The sequence below is a fragment of the Anser anser genome, assembly GCF_964211835.1.
Source record: "Anser anser genome assembly, chromosome: 5".
Classification (NCBI taxonomy): domain Eukaryota; kingdom Metazoa; phylum Chordata; class Aves; order Anseriformes; family Anatidae; genus Anser; species Anser anser.
The window spans coordinates 39,280,730-39,303,035 of NC_139725.1; the positions used below are offsets into that span (position 1 = coordinate 39,280,730).

The window sequence follows — 22,306 nt, forward strand, 5'->3', positions numbered from 1 at the left end:
AATGGGAAGAACACCAGGCGAAGCCAAACAAAGCTCTTATTCATTGCCTTAGCCCCCCAAGTCACACACCCCCATGCGTACGCAGGCACACACAGACACACTCCAGCGAGAGCCTTGTGCGTACTCAAGCAGGCACAGCCCCAGGCAATGAAAGGAGAAAAGGCCCTCATAATTGTCATTTATCAATATTCATAAAGAACCTGCCTTAACCCCCCTTGTGCATACTCGGGGAAAAAAAGAAAAAAAACCACAACACAAAATGAAACCCAACCAAAATAAAAATAAAATGAAATAATAATCTTGCTGCTCATTACCGCAGGGGATTTCCTCTCAATGTCACCACTGCCCTGTGCAGTAATTGGCATTATCTGTTATCTCTGAAGCCATAATAAGGTTTGCCACGGGGCATTTTCTGTAATCATATTTTTATTTGTCAGCTTGTGAGATACAGGCACCGAATATGAGCTTGACCAAAGCACAAACCCAACGCACAAAATCCGGCCGCGGCCAATCCCGGCGTTTGGCGGTGATGTCACCCGCAGCCAATGCGGCACCCGCCAGCTCCCCCTGCCCCGCGCCCACCTCCTCCCGCGCTGCAGCATTCCCTTGCTGCACCTAACAGCCTCTTCCCGAGGAAAGCAAGAATTTGAGACCTACCCCAGTACGTGCTCCTCGACTGCTTTTTGCAGAAAATATAGGCGGTGCTCAATTAGCTGAGAGCTCTGGATGCAGGCTATGCAAAAGGGCTATTGTTTTGGGGCATCCAGCTGAGACAACTTACAGGTCCTGACATAAGAGAGTAGGCACCCAGCATTTGGTAGCCTAGGAAAAAATTATTAGCTACATCCAGAGAAAACCTCCCGAGCTAGAAAGGTCTGACACCAATGCCCAAGGGTCCCCAGGTTCCTCTGCCATTTCTTGTGCCACCTCTGAGCATGCCTGCACTGCGTGCTGCAGCACGGCACAGAGCCCTCGGAGCTCGCCGAGCTGGGAGCAGAAGCAGTGATGCTGCATCACTGAGCTCACCGATCTGCTTGCTAGCTCGGGCAAAACACCAAGGTAACACACACACTGTTTGCAGGATGCCACGTAATACCTTGGCACAGCACTGTTTTGTTTTCAAATGGGTGCTATGCCACCCATGGAAGCCCTTAGAGAACCCTCCAGCGGGTTACCTGAGAGCTTCCCCCCATGGCCAAATGCACCACAAAACTCCATAAGTAACTGCACCTCAGAGTGAGCTACCTCAAATCTTTGTCCCCAGTTTCCACTAAACAGAGTAACAGAAAGCTCCTGCATTTTTTCAAAGCAACATCCAAACACACTGAAGCTCCAAGTCTATTTTGCTTCTTTGTCTGAGCTGCTTGTTTGGAGATGCCTTCTCAGACACAGGTGATCTCTCTACACAGAAGCAGAAGTCTGTTATTGACGGGAGCACTGGGGAATCCTTTCTGATTCTTTGATCCAGGAATTCTGACGCATCAATACATTTTGAGCAGGGAAAGCTGAATGTGGTTACTTACTGCAGTAAAAGTAAGCCATGGATATTTCTGTGTTTTGGTAGGTAATGGAAGACAATCAGATGATGATATGGGTCTGGGGACACCAAGCTATCAATCTATCCTGCCAGTGGGTTACAGGCACCCACATTTAGTCATTAACCAAAGCAGAAGCCTTCATTTTTCAATGTGGTCATAACTGGATAACCTGGCTGATGAGATGATTTGTCATTTCACTGCCCCACGACAGGACAAGGTCAGGCTTCATTGCTTAGGAAAGCACATTAACTTTTTTACTCACACACACATGCACACAAATACATTTATGCATGCTCTGATTTTCAAAAAGGGTTTAATGATAACTGTTCAGAATATCACCCAGAGCCTAGCATAACACAGACCACACAAGACTCAGAGTGACCGGGAGGGAAGGAGAGCTTATGATTTACTGCTAGCTTATTCAGCACTAGATGCTAGTCGAGTGGGAGTTGGCAAGGAGACGGGATTTACTTCTAAACAAGACTACTGCCCACAATCCAATGTATTTAATAGAGGAAAATGGACTCCTCAAGAGAGACGTGCACTCTGCCTTGGAAATTCCACATCCCCTTAAACCTCCAGAAGTGCTTGTCTGTCGTGGTGACAGCCTCACTGTGATCCTCGCTCAGTTTATTAAAGTCAGACATGTCAAGAGGTACCCAACACAAGCTCAAAGGACTGGCGTGTATGTGTATATACATATGCTTTCTGAGAAACTTCTATCCCAACTGTGAATCACATTTCTCTGGCATATTCATTCGCAAGAGCAAAATTACTTTTCTTCAGTTGTAGTTAAACATATTTTGAGTGTTCTTGGATTGGGTATCTAAGTGTTAAGCCAAGTAGGTGTTTCTGTTCCCTATGTATACAAACCACTGCCCGGTCAGAATACATAAAAGGTTACACTTGTACAGCCTACGAAGGATTGCATTGATTATGAGAAGGTCATGATCCCTCAAACCAGTTGATTAGCAGGGAGGAAAAATTGTGGAATTCATAGAACAAAACTCCTCCAAGGTATCTGCCAACAGAGAAAACTTAGATCCTCTAGTCAGGGCAAACAACCTGCTCTCAGTTTCTCTGGAAATTTCTCTGGCTATTATAAACCTGCCTGTGCCAGGTAGGCATTGTCCTCAGGACGTTCCCACCCAGACCTACCGTCTTTGGACCGCTGCTTCCACTAGCAGTATACTCTTCTTAATATGTCCTCTAGAAAGGCTCTTATTTCCCTTTCCATTTATTAGTAATATGCTCTCTTTCAAATTAATATTGCATGTTGACTTGAGTCGTAGACATAAAGGGAGCAGGCTAAAAGACCGAGCGAAATATTTAGGCATCCATTTTTGCTGCAGCCATTTGTGCTGCAGACATCTGGGTTGGGAGTTCTCCGCACAAAACTGGGGGTACAGAAATCACTGTATGGTTACCGAGAGGTAGCCACATGGTGATTATGCAAATCCTTCTGCTGCAATATCTAACAGCAGCCCTTGGCCTCCTGGAGAGGGGAGATCTGTGGCTGGCTGTGGCTATGGAGAAGCAGCCACGCAGACATAATGTAAATGGTATCCCCCAGCCAACCTAACTGCAAGGAGCTACATTTCTCAGAAATAAGCAGGTCAGCAGCTGCACAGAAACTCCGTGCTCAGACTGATCATAACAACTTAATTTCAGTATAATTTAAATTACCTAAACTTGCTGAAGATGAAATGGAAACTAGTCCAATGTAAACCACCACCTGAATGCACAGGTTAAACCATACTCAATGGATAAATCAACTGATGGAGATGGTTAACACCAATTGCAGTCAGATCAAGGAAATTCTTCCCTACTGGAAAGGAAATTAAAGGCAAAAATGACTCAAATGCCCAGAAGGGACTCAGTCAAATTTGCCAAAAGCCAGCGGGCTTCCAAAAACTGAAGGATGCCATAAAATGACTTGTCAGTATTGGTAACTGTCCCAAGTTTCTTCAGGGACTCGTTTTGAAATACTGTTTGTAATTCTCAGTTATTAGCAAGTGTCACCATGAATGATGGAAATTAAACAGCTTTTCCCTGACGGTTTTGGTTTTCCTGGTTAAAGCATTCCCTGTGAATGAATTCTCTTCCAGTGAGAAATGAAGGACAACGTACTCCATGAAAGGTCTCTCTCTCACTAGTGCAGTCTCACCGACAGCCACGTATTTAAAATATGCCAGCACTTAATGCCTTTAGAGCTTTACAACATCAGTTACTTAATAGTAAATAAAAGTGTCAAGAAATAAGATGCCTTTAACACGTGCTTTTATGAACAGGTAACACCTGCTGGAAAGGGCTGTACTCACCATATTGAATGACTATGGCAGAAGTCTAAAGCAGAGATGATTTGTCGGAAGAACTTCCTGGCTTCTTTTGGTGTCAATCTTCCCTTTTTTACAAGATAGTCGAAGAGCTCCCCACCTGACACGTGTTCTAGCACCAAATACCTAGAAAAAGACAAAGCCAGGATTTTGTAAGCAAGCTATCATACAGCCTCTCACACACAGTTATATAAACACCTCTATTTACACATGGCCAAGGAGAACACTTCTGGAAAGAACAGTAGAAAATGATTAAAAAGTTAAAATCAGGGGAGATTAATATTTTTAACACAGGTGCCCCTGCAGATTAACAGGGGTTCTGCAAACTTTAGACAAGCAAATGATTTGAAACTAATCAGGCGTTCACTGATTTGTTGGATTTGGTGTTTCGTAGTCTAGTGAGAGATAATGTGGAAGCCAAAAATGACCCAAGAAAACAGGAGGGGAAGAAGAGAATAATCAGGTATAAGCTGATGTGCTTATACCTACTGTGGAGTGAGGCTGCATACTAGGAAGGCACAGGTCCCCTAACCAAGCTGACAGTTCCTTTATAAAACAGCCTTGGCAAAGCTGTGCTCACGTACTGCTCTGTCTTACACACCTGGGAACCAGACAGATGTCAACAAACTGGAGGGAGTTCGGAAAAAAGAGGTGAATAGTTTAAATTATGAGAAAAGATCAAAAGAACTACATGTGTGCAGCCTCAATAAAGGGCTTCAGCTCTTGCTGCTGAACAGCAGTTATTTGCTGGAGCAGCTGTTCCCCCCCAACTCACATGTGAAGAACTGAGTGAATAAATGTGGCACAACAGGGGCCTAGGAGCAAGAGAGGAAAACCCCAGTCCTCACACAGCACTCTTAACAATCGAAGAGAGAAAAGTGAAATCTTTGGGAAGGAAAGCACTTGCCATGGATGGACCATCTTCCTGTTGTAAGCAGGTGTAATGAAAGGCAGCCAAGCAGAAGAAAACTTATAAAAAATAAAATAAATTTAATAAAACATATTAAAACAAATCTCTAGAGATGTTGCGTAATAGTGGAAAGGAAATAGTTTCCCTAAGGGAGTGGCACAAACACCATCAACTGAAACATTTAAAAATAAATTAGATATAATCTGGACTAAACCATAGACTTCTATTGGCAAGAGGATTGTTTGAAACCTCCATGGACTTCTTCCATCTCCACTGCTGCTCTGAGCTCTCCTGTCTCCTTGCCTGATTGCCCAGCATATACTATTCTAATACAGAATGAAAAATTATGCAGTGAGATTATTTGGTTTTATTGCTCAGGGTCTGGAATGACAATGATAAACAACAAATGATTTTTTAAAACTGAATATTCACTTCTGTTCTTTGTCTCAAGCAGCTCAGCTGGCTTTTATGCCCTTCAGCTTTGTAAGAGGGGCAGAACCACACTCCCCCTTCACTGCCTAGCTCCTCTGAAGTCAGTTTCAGGGCTGCATGGCCAGGCAGGTGATTGGAAAGGTGACTTCTGTAAGGCAATAAAGCAACGGGTCCTTCAAACCTTTGGCAGTTTGAGAGCCATCACTGGAAAACTTGCAAACAAGAATTGGAGTTTTTTTTCCAAATTTGGAGTGTGCATCTCTGTTCTTATACCAACAAGGCTCAGTGTGGTCAGCACAACAGATCGGGCTGGTCAGTATGTGCAGTATGATCCCCATCTCTCGAGGCTTTGCTGTACAGCAAAGTAGTTTTATTTCTGGTATTAATCCAACTCTTCAAATTTCAGAGGACAATGACAAAATTAATCCAGGATACTGTTTTTCTGTACCTCAAGCAATGTAATCTCTGAGGAAATCTCTGGAATGGAAGAGGGGAATAGTTCATAAACTTGGGGGCTTAATTATTCCTGTTTTCAGAGTTTCCAAAACGATGGAATAGGAGAAGGAGTACAAGCTGGTCTGAGGAAAGTAAAATTGGCTTAACAATAATGGCATTAGCCTTCAAGTTGCAGAAGTGGGACGTGAGCTCCAGTTTCAGCAGCAGCTCCTGTGCACCAGCCACATTTCATATCCCAGCCAGAAAAAGAGACAGCATTTCGTGGAGCCCCAGAGCCATCTGACAGCACTTCCCTTTCTTACACAAATGCAGCAGAGAATGCAGCAAGGGACGGGCATTAACACTGTCTTGACAGCTAGGTGAGTAGGACGGAAGCACAAAAGTGTGGACAATGAAATGAATTTCTAAAATTTTAGGGAATCATAACTATATTTTCCGCATTTTCTAACAAGATAGAAACAACTCTAAAAATATGACAGTATTGACAATTTTTCATTAAAACGAGTAAAAAAAAAAAAGAAAAATCTCGATTCAAAAATCACATTTTGAATATCTGGATTACCTTCTCTCCTGGAAGAGATAGGTACTGGCCAGACTGTCTGCTGAGTACACCCTGATAATACGGAGACCACCTTTCCTTAGCATTATGTTTTTTCAGCAAGACATTGAAACACTCAGAAGAAAGCTGACATGCAGTAGCCATGGGCACTGGGCTGTCCACAAATTCAAGTCCCAGTCCTCGCTTTCCAAATCCTAGCTAACAGACACTCTCCTACGAGTGTTTGCTATATAATTCATTCTCCCTCTCATACTAGAGACAGATTTGGCTATGTATCCCATATGGCAGACCCAAACCTGGCACAGAATCAATCCTAAAATTCTCCTTGACAGCTCCTTCTCTCACTGTGCCCAGCAGAAGCTGGATACAGCAGTGCATCTTGCCCCCAAAATTCAAACTGATAGCTGTTTTCTTTTCCTGGGAGGAATTTCATGAAGATGATTGCAGTTACAGGCATACAGAAAACCCTCTCCACTGGTTTCAAATGCATGGTTTTGGAAAATTACAGACCCAGCATTTCTGTCACCCACAGCAGGAACTGCAAAGCAATTTATTTTCATCAACTTCATCTTATTAAAAACACTCGACAAAAATGCACTGACATGTTGTACGAAAAATAAAACAAATTGAAAGACAGGGAGCATTTACAAGGTTATTCATTTCTGCTTGCCACCCAGAAGCACCAGATATAATAACGCAAGTGAACAGGGGAGAACGTCTGAAAAAGATTTGTGCCTATGACAAGTTAAGGGACATAGAGAAGCACAGCGACGATGTATCCTGATCTGACAAAGCCCCTAACGTGACAGGAGTTAGAAGGACGACAAACACATTCCCTAGTGGTCAAGTGCAAGAAATAAATGCTGCAGGGATTGTTCCACTAGTACGACGTGGTTATGTTGCATCCAGCATTTCTGAGCTCAGATTTGCAGCTGGTCACCCGCCAACCCTATTCCCTCCAGTACAACTGTGTTGTGTTTTTTTTTAGGATAGCCCCCAACTAGGAGATTTTTGATTAAACAAGGACACCATTCAGCACCTGCCTCCATCTCGGTGCCAGCCAAGGTTTTGCTGGCACGTGACGGGGCACAGCAGCAGTCAGTACACACTATTTCCAAACAGGCCAGCGAGGGGGGTTTCAACATTCCCAAGTGTTGCACCAGTTCTAACCACCACCATGCAGCTTACCCAATCCCCACTAATTACTATGTATACATATTTCTGTCTCTCTCTCTATTTTTATGTGAATAACTCCATAAAGGAAAAACATACACATTCTGAAAGGCTTTCAAGCCAAACAGAAAGAGCAAATGAAAGAAAGAGCATTATGCCAGAGGCTGGAAAATAAGGCGTACAGACACAAAATCTTTCCTGAATCTGTGGCACAGAAGAGAATCCAGATCTCCTGAGTCCACACCAGTGACTAAAATCCTTTACTTGTGTAAAGTGCTATGGGATTGGAAGCATGCCAGTGCCAGCTCTTGGAGGACCTAGGAGAAGGTAAATAGCATAGAGCCTGCAGGGGAGAAAACACTAAGAAGTATTTTCCTGTGTCTCTCCTTCCCTTTTTATCTTTCCCAGATACGACATGCTCTCATCTCACTCTACTACTGTTTTTCCCATTTTTTCAGAGCAAGGGAACGAATTCTAAAAACCCAGAAGAGTTGCCAGCACTACTCTCCTATTACATTAGAAGATGAAAAGTGACTTACAGGTGAAGGAAGTGTTTTTTAAATCCTGCCTACGTAAGACTGATGGCATCAGTCTTCCCACTGTAAAAATGGAACAAGCCCTGCTCTGTAATTGCCATCGCAAGGAAGGCTCAAGGAAAGGCAAGGCTGGCAGCAGGCACCCCACCTGCAGGGATAATACAGAGAGAGGCTACATTAGGACAAAAGACTCCATAAGAGCACTTAGCTCTCACCTCTTGGATGCTCCAGGCACACACCAGCTCTTCTAATCCTTGCATTTCACATGAGACAACCGTTGTGAGCATTACCTCCTGTTCTTTACAGTCACTCAGTATCTGAGCTGGGCTTAGTCCCTGTTGTCTCTTGCCCCTTCTACCTGATGCTGTCCCCACCAGCTTCCTCTCTGCTTGCTAGGACTGGAAAAGCGAGAAACCAACAGGCTTCTGCAGCTTGATATGAAGCCTATTGCACATGGTGTTAAAAATAAATTCTCAGTCAATGATTTTCCTCACTAGATATATTCTTTAAGAGGTTGCAAAAGTTTTTTCAGGCCACAGCTTGCTTTCATAAGGACACCAAGGCACAAGGCTTGCATGGTATTTCTTCATGCCCCTGCTACAAGCCAAGACATGAAACAAAACATCTCTGGTTAAGTTTCTGAGCTTCAAGGAGACAACACTTCAGTTTTTCAAGACAAAGAAGCTAAATGCTTAATGCAAAAATGGTTTCATCTGCTGGAGGGGAGCTGAGAGATTGCATGCAGCTGTGTTTTATCTATTCCCTTTGCCATCTTTCCATCTGCATCACAGCATCACCACTTCCCCAGTAAAAGCTAGTAAGTTCCTAACCTCAGATGACCCACGACATACCAAATCAGAAGCATGCACACAGCTTAGGAAAGTAATAACCCTAGACTATTTTCTTTCTTTTCTCCTTCTTTCTGTTTCACTTTATTTACTCTTTCAGGGACCCAAACAGTAAACAAACAATAACAGAAACCAAACAGTACTGCAAAGGAGGGACAATTTCTGCATGTAAAAAAGATGGAGGAGCCAAGATGAATATAGAGAAATGGCCTTAAGCCACCTTTGCATCTCTCAGATTCTGGCTGTATCAGGAACCAGCAGAGACCTCACAGCTCTCTGTCTTACAGCAGCCTCTCCATGGCTGACTATGGCTTGTTCTCCAACTTAGACTAGAAATTTAACAAAAAAAAAAACAAAACAAAAAAACCACCACTATACCTGTCCTCCTTATTACCCCAAATGGCCTGTATGCTGAGGATCACAAGCTACGATGGCCTATAGGCCACCAGTGACACATCATTCCTGCACCTGAAACACTTCCCTAAAAATTATTTTAGTGTTTTCCAAATCCTGTGTGTCAGTAGGACTCCTATAAGCACAGTGAATGATCCATTTTCCCCTGCGAACTATCAGTAAATATAGGATGATCAACAACATGTTTAAACATAACTCAACAAAACAAACATAATCCACCATATTTTTGGTGATATCCAACTACGCTACCTACCTGCCAGGTCTGTGAAGATTTGGGATTCCAATACCAGCAATTAAAAGACCAAAAGCTTTTGCCCCAACACTCAAAAAAACCCCCACAAAACAAAACAAAACAAACAAACAAAAAAACCCAACAAACAACTTTGCAAAATTTTTTGTTTTCAGATAAAAAAATCAGTACAGTTTTCTTCCTTTCCTCCCAAATAAATGAAGACCTTCAAGGTCATTAAGTCCAACCATCCACCTGACCTACTAAGTCCACCACTAAACTACGTCCCTTAATGCCACATCCACACATCTCTTAAATACCTCCAGGGATAGATGGGGACTCCACCACTTCCCTGGGCAGCCTGTCCCAATGCTTGGCCACCCTCCCCATGAAGAAATTCTTCTTCATATCTGATCTAAACCTCCCCTTGTGCAACTTGAGGCTGTTAAATGTTAAAAATTCTTGTCTAATTTTAGCTAGATAACTTCTATATTGATTGATTTATCATCTTCTCTTTCATTTTGATATATTCTTGCCCTACTACTAGCAATTCAAAATACGTATAGGATCATCACTGCAATATCATTTTCTTAGCTTTCCACTTTGACCATTCCTTCCATATCTCCACTATCACCTCCTTTTGTTAAATTTCCATGCATTTGTTAAATTTCCAGGCAAATAATTCTGCGCTTTCACAACATCCCCTACTCTTGGAAGGACACCATTCTTCTTAACCACAGAGCTACGTCATTGTTTTTCTTCAGCTCATTCCTGAAGACTGTTCTTTGCCATAATGCTTGACAACAGCTTGACTTGCCCATCATGAGGTTTCCAGCAGTTGCTTTGTGATCTGAATTCCGAGCTGACTGGTACACAGATTCTCTTTTTACCCCCTTCTTGTCCAGTGCCAGCACAGCAAGGTCTTTTCCATGATCAGATTGCCTTTGTGCTGCAACACTACAAAGACATCACTTAAAACAGCTGTGAAGACATGATGGTTTCTCCTTCCCACCTGGTGGATTATGTTACACCTTATTAAAGGATGTCTCTGCCCAGGCCTTGGGGAACTTTGAGAACTAACTCATAGTACTCCCACTGAGGCAGCAGCGCTACATGCTACCTCTAAAGCAGGGCTGCAACAAAATAAACAGGCTGGCTCTGAGCAATGCCTGGAAAAACGCTGTTAAAGAAAGACCGTCTGGCACAGAAAACACCAGGATCATGCATTACCAGATATCTATGGCAGAATAATAACAACAAAAACAAACACCCCACTTATAATTTGTAGAAGATGAAAAGCTGTCTGTAAACCATTAGCAGGAATGGTGTGAAATACTAAAATTTGTGCCAGATGGGATTGCCCACAGCAGCCCATCACTATACATCCTAGTGTGGGTATGCAGTTCCTGTTTTCTCAGCCTTATAGATGAAGAAAATTTATGAGACATTCACAGCTACACAAATTAGATCCTCTGGGGCGATACAAATGTATTTATTACTATAAAAGTATTAAATGGATAGAGATCTTTTGATGAAAGCTCATACACAAGGTATTTCAGGTAAGTGTTATAAATGCTAAAATAATACAAGTAACAAGAATAGTCTCTGGTGCTCTAGGAATGGTAGTCAATTCATGCAGCTTCTTGTTTTGGTCAGGCAACAGGTTCATCAGGGCATGTGATAAGCTGCCCGTTAGGGAAGCAGTTAATATTCCATTTTTTATTGAATGGTACAATATTTACCCATATGATGCACAACCTCAATTAAACCTAAACAAGTAGGTTGGTCTTCTACGTGTGCCTGAATTTAGTCACTACTGGGTGATGTTCTAGGGCTTTTACTATGCCAGAAATTAGACTGGGTATTCATGTGGGGCTGGCTAGCTTTTAAGACGCACAACTTCAGGTGTGCACTACAACGAGATGTACAACCCAGATACAATTATACAGGATGAGATACAGACAAAAAGAAGGAAAATCAGCGGAGTTCCTGCTTATTTCCTCCATGCTCAGGAGTTTACTGCTTTGTGGTACAATGCCTATGGGTAAGGAACTTTGTGAAATGACCATATGTGCTGAGATGTTCAGCTACTCTTGTCATATCCTTTAATAGATGATGATTATATGAAAATCATGAGAATAACAATATGAAGACCAGGGAACATGGCATAGATTAAGACAATCTGGAGTTGACACAGATGTCCAAGCAATTACTGAGGCCAGGGACACAAGTCAAGTAGGAATCTCCTTTATAAAAACAGATATATCTTTAGCTCTTTCCTGTCCCTACACTTCTTGGAGCCCATACATGTAAAAAGCTCTTGCTCTATTCCACAAAGATCAGCCACAGAATCATACACAAACCAAAAGAGCCACACCACAAATGTCATTTGCTAGGCACCAGCACCAATCCTGTTGAAGTGTGAACCATCTCACAGGAAACCAAAATCCCCAGCAGATGACTCATCAAAAACTAACTACTTTCAGGTAAGAGCTAGAAAACTCAACACATTTCAAAGCTGTGGTGAATCAGTAAGAGATCTGTCTGGAATGACAGACTGTCAAAGAAAAGCCTCTAGAAAAAAAAAGTCCTGGCGGTTCCTCTCCCATGCTACCACTCCGTTTGTAAAACACCCTTTCATGCATATATATGAAACAACACCTGAATAGCAGAGGAAGGGTTAAAAGCTGTCCAGCCCTGAATGACAAGCTTTAATTCTTTGACGGCTTTTTCCCTGCACTGTTTTCTATTGATTAAATAATCTCTATCAGATATTAAGCCCCTTGTTATTGGCGCAGCCTATAAATTATTCAGAAGTTATATAAATTCTTATGGCGGGCATGAATTTTTAAACCCTAATTTGGCACCAGGCCAGGAACTCCTTATTTTTTATTTTTTTCCTTGCCTGCAAGAAAATGTGCACGCATTAGATCTCTTTTTCCAAAAGACAAGTTTAACTGTGATCTGCTTGTTTGAGTGGAGATCATATTGGGTTGCTAATTCTGTTTGGACATGTAGAGAGTGGGGGTTTTGGAGAGGAAAGAGAGGTAGCAGGAATTGATGCTGTTGCGCTCTGTACCTGTGACTTACTGGGGATGAAAAGTGTTTCGAGCACTGCCTTCACGGAGAGCAGTCACGCATGCCAAGGCACCACAGCATCTCCTGAATGGGCACACGAGACGGAAGAGACTGGAGGGATCCTCTGTGCAGGATGGGCTGAGTTGAGCCACCATGCGTCGGCTCACCACTGCAAGTCTGCCGGAGACCGTACACTTCTGGGGTTTATTCTTAAGTGCTGAGAGGCCTTTCCTTTAACGACAAAGGCCTGGATACACCCAAAGTTGCACACAAATTCTCTGAAGGAGAATTTCAGCCCTTAAATACGCTGAGGATGTGGAACTGCATCTCCCCTTCACCGTTGCTTGTGTGAGAGAATTGCCATGCTGAGGGCCTGCTTCCCAATGCCAGGCCAAGAGGCCCAACACCACGGATGTTCACCATCTCACGTGTCAGGCAGTGAGCAGAGGACACCATCAGGCTTTTGGGCAGAGCTTATTAAGGCCGTGTTGCACAGATTGTACCTTTAACCACCACCACCCCATGCCAGGCTGGCATCCTGCAGGCCGTGACACCATCCCGGGCTCAGCACCCGCTCCCCTTGGCCTCCCGCCAGCTCCGCGGCCCCAGGCCCACCTGCGACGCCCGGCCCCACACGCACTGGCTCTGCTCCCAACTCTGACTGCCCCCGTGCCTCTAATTCCTGGAAGTACTAAAACACCTCAGCAGCAGAAGAAAAGGGGCCAAAGTGCCTGGTTGTGAACATTTCTCTCATTTCTAACCGTGGCCCAGATGGGACATCGTTTTGTCTTCCAGTCATGTTTTGTTTTCTTTCCCTGTGTCCACAGCATCTGACCCCCCATGACCAGACTACCAAGAAGCATGCCTATCAAGAAATTAATTTTCAGTGCTGAGCCCTTGGAGCCACTCCAACTTTCTGAACCCTCCTTCTGCCTTTTGACAGCTTTTCCCCACAGATGGATTGAATGCCAAAGTCCTGGGCTACCGATAACAAAAAAACAAGCAGAATCCTTTCTTCTCTTTCTTGCATTCTCTGTCACCTCACAATTAGTTTTTAACAAAAAAGGAACAGAATTATAGGAAAACCCTGCAGGAAAGGACTGGCAGCATGAATGCCTCTGCAGACAGCACTGGAGCTGTAAGTCTTTGACACCTACCGGCAGCTGGTCTTGTCTAAGCGAGAACCGTAAGCTGTGTGTGGGCAGGAGGACATTTTAATTTTGCTATCTGGCTCATTGGGAAGCACCTTCACCTCTGAAATCAGGAGGTGGCGTGTTGTGTACATTGCAACGAGGCTTGGGCACTTGCCCAGTGATAGCACGGTCCTGCTGAATGATGAGAAGGGGAACTGTTGTGCTCGGAAAAAGAGCTGATGCATGGTGCATTTCAGAGAATGGGAGACGATGCCAATATTCTGATGTCCACTCTTTCTCTCAGAACAGATTCTTCTTTAAAATGCTGATCAAGTTGAACAACAGGGAGATTAAAATAAATGTTCTGACAAAATTTGAAAAAAAATCAGAAGCGTAAAGATTAAAAAATGCCTGGATATAAATATATACATATATATCAAATAACTACATGCACCTGTGAGTAGAAATTTACTGGTATATATACAGCCATATTGATGGAAAGGGAATCGAGACATACTAGTAGAAACGTCCACAAGAAAAGGGCACAGAGTGGTCCAAGGCTGTCTTTATTCTAACTCATTCGAACTCCCTGCCAAAACTCCACTAATTTAAACCAAACAGATGATGAAATGAGATTGAACGGATAATGCCAGCTCTGTCAGAACTTCTCCAGCAAAACTGTATCAATGTGACATATCTGCTTTAGAAAGGGAAGGTCCTTTCCCTCTGGACTCTATGATGGCAATTCTGTTGCATGCAAACAGTTCCTCCAACAATGGGACAATTGCTTTTATAAGACCACGAGGAAAGCTGAGTTTACTGCATAAATGTACATTATCAGAGATCTAAAAATAAAATGTAAGATTGTATCCTAGAAAAAACATTCAGTCATGCAGCTTTTTCTCCCCTTATTTAATCGTCAACGCCTGTTCATGAGAACCTCGAGCTCATTCACAGTGGTAGAGCTGTTAATAATGTATAAACTCCTCCCTTCTCTGCTACACAAAATTCCATGTTGGGCCAATTCAGGGAAGACCTTTTCTATATGTAGCACAGAGGAAAGAGGACCATCACCCCAGTTAATGTGGTTTATTTGCCACACAAAAATCATAAGACTAAAGGACTGTTTCCCCTCCACTGTGCATTAAAGAACGTGTCTAAAACTCAGCTTTGCTGTTACCTTGCTCATTCCCTTAGTTTATTTACATTTCCCTACAATTCCTGACCATCTGAACCTGGTTAGTCATAATTACCGGTGCACACTCAAATTTTGGTAGCTCATTGATCACTCCCCATTATGAATCAGCAATATAAGTTGTTAGAGTGCTCTGGACTTACCCCACACCAGCCTGCTTTACCTCACTCTCTATCTTTAAAATGGGAGGATGACCTCCCTGCCCATCCTTCCAGGCTGTTTTGTCCCTTAACATTATCTGTTGGGAGACAGGGAGGCACAGATTACCCATAGCTATTTCTAAATTACCTGTTACTGTGGGGTCCCAATCTTGCTTAAAGGCTGTCAGTGTGATCATGCAACAAATACAAGATAGAACAACTGTCTGCAATAATACTATTTTAGCCAACGTAATGTGTATCTGGTGTGGAGTATCAGCACACATACAGAGAGCTGCTGTGGAGCTGCGTTTTTCCCCTCTGTATCTAGAATTGCAGTCCACAGTCTTATGGTTAAGTATGACAACTCAAAATACAGCATATAGAGCTCAAAGTCTTAGGGCTCATAACCATCTCCATCCCTCTGACCACCTTGATAAAACCACTAACACCACCACCACCAACAAAACAAATGGAAAATGACTGCTAGGCTAACACAGATATGTTAACAAATTTTTGTTATTATTTTTTGAAACTCATTTTCAGTGTTAAATAAACTGTGGAAAAAGGACTTGATTCATGGTTGCATTAGGAATCTACTCAACCAAAGCCCCTTGTCACAAATTAAATCATAAACCAAAAGTCAAACATGATTTGTGAAATTAACATTAATCGAGGAAATACTCCCTGGTGCTGCATCGTGATTAGTCTCTGGCATCTGAAATATCACCCATAATTCACAAGCTCCTCTGAAACCATGCCACTATCGTTACTGCTGAGATGGCAGGCATGATGGAAAGGTGCTGCCACAACCAGAGAGCAATCCTTCTTTTGGTGCTGGTGAGAACTAGAAGTCACAGTGTCTTATTATTTGGGAAAGTATGTGCATATGCACTTCTCATCCCACACACACTTCACCCCTCCACAGGCACTCTCTTCTAACTCTTAGTTTTATCCAAGACTATGGTTATTTCTAATTTTGAACAGGAAGGCTTGGCAACAGCTCTGCATTATGCCCTTTCTTTAAAATAGTGACTAATAAAAAATGAAATGTATTGGGAGTCACTGGCACTTTCAGGGAGTTAGTGTCTTTCAGCAGAGGGATTCAGTGCCTTAGTGCGGAGAGGCAGACAGCAGCTCTGACACAGCTCTGACGGGAGCAATGGCACAAAGATGACTTTGTGTCACTGGCAAAGCCCGATTTTGAGCCCAACATGTTTTAGAAGCCAGGAATTCCAGATACAGCTTAAAGATATGGGATGCTTCCATTTACAAGGTGATCTTCAGCAGGAAGACAACTTGTCTGCCAAGAAATGCAGTCATTTTTGGAAGTCTTGGTGTAAGACCATCCCCACTGCTCTGAGCACTAGATATTCTTTGTTTGGAGCAAAATATGCCCCAAGCCTTTCAGGGGAAAGAAGGATTGTTCAGCTCAGCTTCTGACTTCACTGGTGTTCAGAGCAACAAAAAAGCTTCAGTACCTCTATAACCCCTCTCTTCACCCCAAGTGATGATCACGGCCTTTGTCCTTCAGGTATTCCTACGTTGTCTGCACCACATGGGTATACCACACCTACCTGGAACACATCAGCTGCACGCTGGGTTAGGGCATGTGTGTGTGTGTGTGTACACCTAAAATACACAACATCCAAATAAACAAGAATCACAAAGAATACTCCTTCTCTCTTAACTGAAGAAAAGCCTGGGGCCTGATCCAACTCACACTGAAAGCAGAACACAGAGGCGTGTACTCTTACAAATGGCACCAACCCCTTCTTCTCTGGATTAAAGGACAACATCCTGGCTGTTAAGCCTCATTTCCCTTTCCTATCCCTCTCCTGCACACACAGCAGTCTGCATCACATCTGGGCCTCCGTCCTCAGCTGGGGCAAACCAGGTTTAATGGAGCCATGACCATTTGTGCCACTGAGGACAGAGCGCTCAGCATCCAGCTCAGAAAGCATCTGAGCCAGCCTCCAGCCCGTGCCTGCACGAGTGCACTCTGGCAACCCCACTTCACCACAAATGGCAGGCGCTGCCCCAGAGGAGGACAGGAAATCCAAAAGAAATTACTGCCTGCTCTACTAAGCTAACCCTTTGGCACAGAGGCCTCACTTCCTAGAACAGGAATTCATTGCTCCAGTAACAAGGCTGGCTGAAAAGTCCACGAGGGATTGTTACCTCCATTCAACACACTTTCTTTGGGTAAACAGTTATTCCCTTCTTGTGTTGTGACATTAAGGAGAGGTCACTGATGGATGGTGGTTCTTAAAAATAGTTTAATTTTTTTTAAACACTCTCTTCTACTTGCAATAACCTGTTAAAAAGCTGAAAATAACATTGAGTTCCCTACTGGTTTGCCCTTTTCCATTTGGAGAGCATTGATTTTTTTTCCTGTTGTGCCAAGATTAATGTGGCCTGTTTGTTTGACAACAGATTCAACATATCTAGTGCACTGTCAAGCTAAAATGACTCTGTCTGTGGGCAACATCCCTGCTTGGAACTGGCAATGATCTGGGAAAGAAAGGCTTTGCTAGTTAACTCTTACTGCTGAACCATGAGGAGATTTCAGTGGCCCTCAAAACCGAAATTTATTATTGATGGCAAATTTAAAACACTGCCAGCGAGAGTCAAGGGATTCAATGAAGACTATTAGACAAGGGAGGTTATCCAAAACATTCACTTAACAATCTGTTACGGTTTTGATTCCAAATGGTTCCAGATCTTACAGGTACAAACCTTCCTCTCCTCTTGCTCCTTGATAGAAAAAAATGGTTTGTTCTCTCTCCTCCATTTTAAGTAGAAAAAGAAACATCATATAAGCAAAGTACAAAGAAGAAAAGGAGAAAAGCCAAGAAGATATGGACTGTTTCTTCCTCATTCAAATATCAGATATGACATGGAGACCAGATGAGGGTGAAAACCCCTTCCCCCCCATTCTTTTGGAAGTGACTCCGAGTCCAAAACCATCCTCTCCCTCCCATCCTTCATCCTTCCCTTCCCCTTTCTCTGGCAAAAGCCAGTAATACCTACAAATATTTTTTATTTTCGTAAACATCATGCAGCTTTAAAACGTGGGGATGTTCTATCAACTTCAGGATGGCTATTTCCCGCTCCACCTGGAAGAAACAAAAAGAAATACAGAAGATTAGAAGTTAGGTATTAGAACGTATTACGTATCGCCACACATTTTTTTCCCATTTATCCATTTCCCACTCCTCTACATATGCTGGGGATTCTTCGACTTACAACCATGTATAATGTTTAGCAATCAGATACTTTAAGAAAAAATAATTTATTCACCCTCAGCACTCCTTGCCCTGCAGAACAGAAAAAAAGCAAAGTTTCAGAGTTCAAAGAAAAGTCCCAAATCTACCAAAGGGAGTCAACGGCAGGAGCTAGATGAGCATCCAAAGCTGCTCCTGCCTCACAACCCAAAGCGGTGACAAATTCCCAAAGTATGGAAGCTCCAGCACGGCATTTAGAGCTCTCCTGACCTCCCACAGGCACAGGAGTGGCCACATGGCACTATTTATTGCATACTCCACTAATACAAGAAAATTCCCATTCTGAAGAACTTGACGTGTATGTAGGGGAGACAAAGAGTGGAAGAGCAATGTGATTTAATAGCTGCAGAACTGAGGCACAGAAAGAGAAAGAAAGAAAAGAAGTGACACAAAAAGTACAAGGCACAACAAGAAATTAAACCCGATTACTGGAACCTCGGTGTTCAGAGCCTTAAGCATAAGACCGTGTTTTCTCTCCATTCCCAATCTGTCTAAGCACGGCTACTTCTAAGAGTGTGTCTTTAACACTGAGTTAATAAGTTGTGACTAAGTCCCTGTAATTAGCACAAGTCTTGTTCTTACCCAAAATTCCTATCATGACTGCAATGTGGTTTGAACTTGAATTTACTAAGGGTATTCATTAGAGATGAAGTCAGTGCAATTCCTCAGCTGCTAGCAAAATTGCTCTGTGCTGCTCAAAGCCACACTGTAACCGCTCTGATTTGACCTAGGCTAACTTGAAGGGAGTGAACGTAGCACTGTGGAGACTGTAGATAACCAAAATAAACTCTGCAACAAGACACAGTCTAAGCAATGCACAGTCAGGCATGACAAATTTCCAGGAATCCAGAAATACAAGAAAATGACCTAAAGATGAAGACACGAACAACTAGGTAGGTTTTTTTTTTTTTTTTTTCCAGTCCTTTAAATAACTGATTGTCCTGAAGCTGCTATCCTAACAATCTATCCTAACAATCAAAACATGAACAAACTACAAAACCACCCATGAACACCTCCTCAGCAGGGATCAGACAAGTAATTAGGAACTTGTGCCTTAATTCTTGATGTCCTTTAATTTCCTGAGATGTCATCCTCCATTAAACCCAAACACAGCCAACTTCCCTTGAGTGCAAGTCAGATACTCGACAGGAAATCAGAAGGTGCTAGTTTTCCAGCACTGTGAAGACGACGAGGGTTTACTGGCACACTGGTTGTCACCCCAGATCTCTCTTCCTTGATACCACCACACAAAAACAACAAAAGCAACTCCAGCACCACATCACACTTGAACTTCCTTGCGTATCAGGATGGAGGAAAGGGTTTTTGCACATGTATCAGTCTTATTCTTTCAAAGATATGCTGCAGACTCAAAAGCCATCTGACAAATCCACTTCCACATCTAGGATCTCTGGAAGAAGCTACTTCAAGAACTGGTGAAAAGTATATCAGGAGGCTCTAATGGATTCATGTATGTGCCTCAGCATATAAACATGTATGTACACAGGTCAGCGCTTCCACAACTGCCGTGAATTCAATGATACACAGTACCTGATGGCGACAGCTCTGTAGGCATAACTGGCTCATGACCAGCACTTAGATCAAAGCCACTTATACAGTAGGAAACCAGAGCTGGGTAGATCTCAGCTGTACAGCTACTCCACCAAAAAAACAGGAGGAGAGCTCCTTTATGTCATTTTTGTCTCCTCCTCTAAAAGACCTGCTACTCTTTTCTTCTATGAGATATGCACTGATATTTGCAGAGAGCTGTGTAAGCTGAATTTGCTTCGAGAAAGAAGAAAAACCAAACAGAAGGAGCACCCACTCCCATAACAATCCTCCAGCGGTACCAAGATTCAGACATCAGCATCATGCACCGTAACCATTCAGAAACTGAAACTCCAACAGCAAAGTTCCCTTTGGATGAGGGAGACCAGCTGTTTCAAGGGGAACGGGACCACCACACTAGCTATGGCAGTGATCATCCAACCCCGTTCTCCCTCCTGGGCATCTCCTGCTTGCAGAAGATTAAATTCCCTGCAGATTTGCTCTCTGACTGCACAGGAGACTCACTTCTGAAAACCTCTTGGTGAGTGCTGTGGTGGCACACGTTCAGACCCAGTGAGTGATGGATGGCAGCATCCAGTCAGGGCCCAGCTTGGTGGCTGTCCTACAGCAAGAGATGAGGCAGTGATTTATGACTACTGCTCAGAGAAAGGAGTTCAGTTACAGCACTGCATGGCCTGTGTTCAATAAGAGAAAATCAGACAAGAAAGTAAATACTTCCAACCTGCATACTTATGCAAGAAACCAACTAAAAGGAAATAGCCCGAGTTGCTTTACTTTCATTGCTTTCAGTATATGAGTATGGAAGGTCCTGCGCATATTTTTAATTTCCTGGAAACTAAATCCTGAGAGGAAATACAGTTTCAGAGGTCATAATTTCAACCTCAGGTATGCAAAAAGCATCTGGCTTGATGCGCCTGTGGCAGCGCTTCCCCACGACATATTCAGTTCAGCCTTGTGCTGCACTCCCCAGCGCAGGCAGCAGCCTGCTTTCCACAGTCTGCTGCCTTCTCTAGCTGTAATCCAGGGATAAAACTAACCTACTATTCGTCCAAGTAGGACTTTTGCAAGTTCTTTGTGCAAGCCTTCAGGGCTTTATGAAGGGGAAGTGTTACTACTTTACTTCTCCTAGTTCAGGCTTTGGCCACTGTGTGGCAAGACAGCTGTGGCTGCACTTGAACAACGACAGATTCCCAGCTCTCCGAACAGCAATCTGATAAAGATCTTCCTCAAAGCCCTTCCAGCAGTGCCGTGCCTCTTCTCCCCTCCAAAGAACACAAAAATTCCCAAAAGGCAGCAACGGACCATGCTCATGACATGACTCCTGCAGGTGCTGTCACTGGGGGGCTCTCTTGGCTCTTATCCCCCCAGAGAAGCCAGAAATTGGTAGGGGTTGGACACCAACTGGGGGTCTCAGTAGTGGTTTTCTGCTCAGGAGGATGGAGCATCAAAGGAGAGGAATCTCCTTTATACAAAAAGGAGGCCTGAAGCAGCAAGCGGCTTTGCCTTCCTCCCCAGAGCTGTGCCAGCTGCTGGCAGGCCTTTGCTGCACAGCCCTGGCCTTGCAGGGTGCTGTCCAGCAGAGCTGGCAAGGCTGGGGGAGCAGAGAAACCCTGCAGGGGTGTTTGCCTGGATGCAGATGCAATTATCGGAAAGCAGGCCAAGCTTGGAATAGCATGTCTAGAGAGGCTCAGAGTCTGTGCTAAACAGGAAACATGGAGAAACATTTGCATAACAGTTAAAAGGGAAAGAAAAAAAGTGGAGCCCTCTGCGTCACACGAACACCAGGGCACGTGATGGGATCCCAGCGATAGCCTGGGTTGCCTCATGCCACGGCGAGTTATCGACCATGTAGCACTCCAGTGCCTTGGCGCTGGGGGAAAAGCTGTGAAAGGCAGTGCAGGGCAAACAGAGACACTCTGCTAACTTGTAACCTTGCAGGTGCCAATTAGGGGCTTTAAAAATCTATGCAGGAGGCTGATTTGACAGGATGCTCCAGTGATTCAGCTAATGACAAAGAGCAACATGAGGGCAACACAACCCTTAGAGGAATAATGCAAAGCTCCGGTTCCTCTCCTCTGCCTCTAATTCACCCTCCTTCTTCCCCCCAGAGGAACTCGCATCTCTCTGGTTTAAGCCCATCTCATCAGCACAGTTTCCTCCGACGACAAGTGCTCTGCTCCCTCGCCTTCCACACCACAGACCCACGGGGTGCTCATTCACCTACAAGGCACAGAGAGCAGGTGGAGGGAGCGTATGCCATCCTCATCGCGTGTCTCAGTGATGAAGGAAGGTTCCTCTTCTCTTGTATCCCCGTGTTCAGTAACGATTGGGTCACCCATCACCCATGCGGTGCTGTATTTGAAAAATGAGGTGGAAAGCTGTCTCACATTACCAGGCTGTATTTTACCCACCAAATCTGCCTAAGCACTAGGCATATCATTAAGAGCTGTATTTCTCAAAGACCAGCTATGCCCCAAAA

At 43.7% G+C, this 22,306-nt stretch overlaps 1 protein-coding gene across 6 annotated transcripts in view; it reads right to left on the reverse strand.

The window, feature by feature from the left end:
- The window catches only part of BRSK2 (BR serine/threonine kinase 2), a 308,156-nt gene that overhangs the window by 92,108 nt on the left and 193,742 nt on the right, over positions 1–22,306 (reverse strand). For 5 of the 6 annotated variants that reach the window (XM_083838563.1, XM_083838564.1, XM_083838565.1 and 2 more), the window contains exons 5-6: positions 18,008–18,093; positions 3,860–4,000 (exon numbers count right to left, since the gene is read on the reverse strand). In XM_083838563.1, the coding sequence (XP_083694689.1) occupies positions 3,860–4,000; positions 18,008–18,093 (227 nt within the window). Of the gene's footprint in view, positions 1–657; positions 3,097–3,859; positions 4,001–18,007; positions 18,094–22,306 lie in introns of those variants that run through there. The other variant, XM_083838568.1, reaches the window with a different exon arrangement.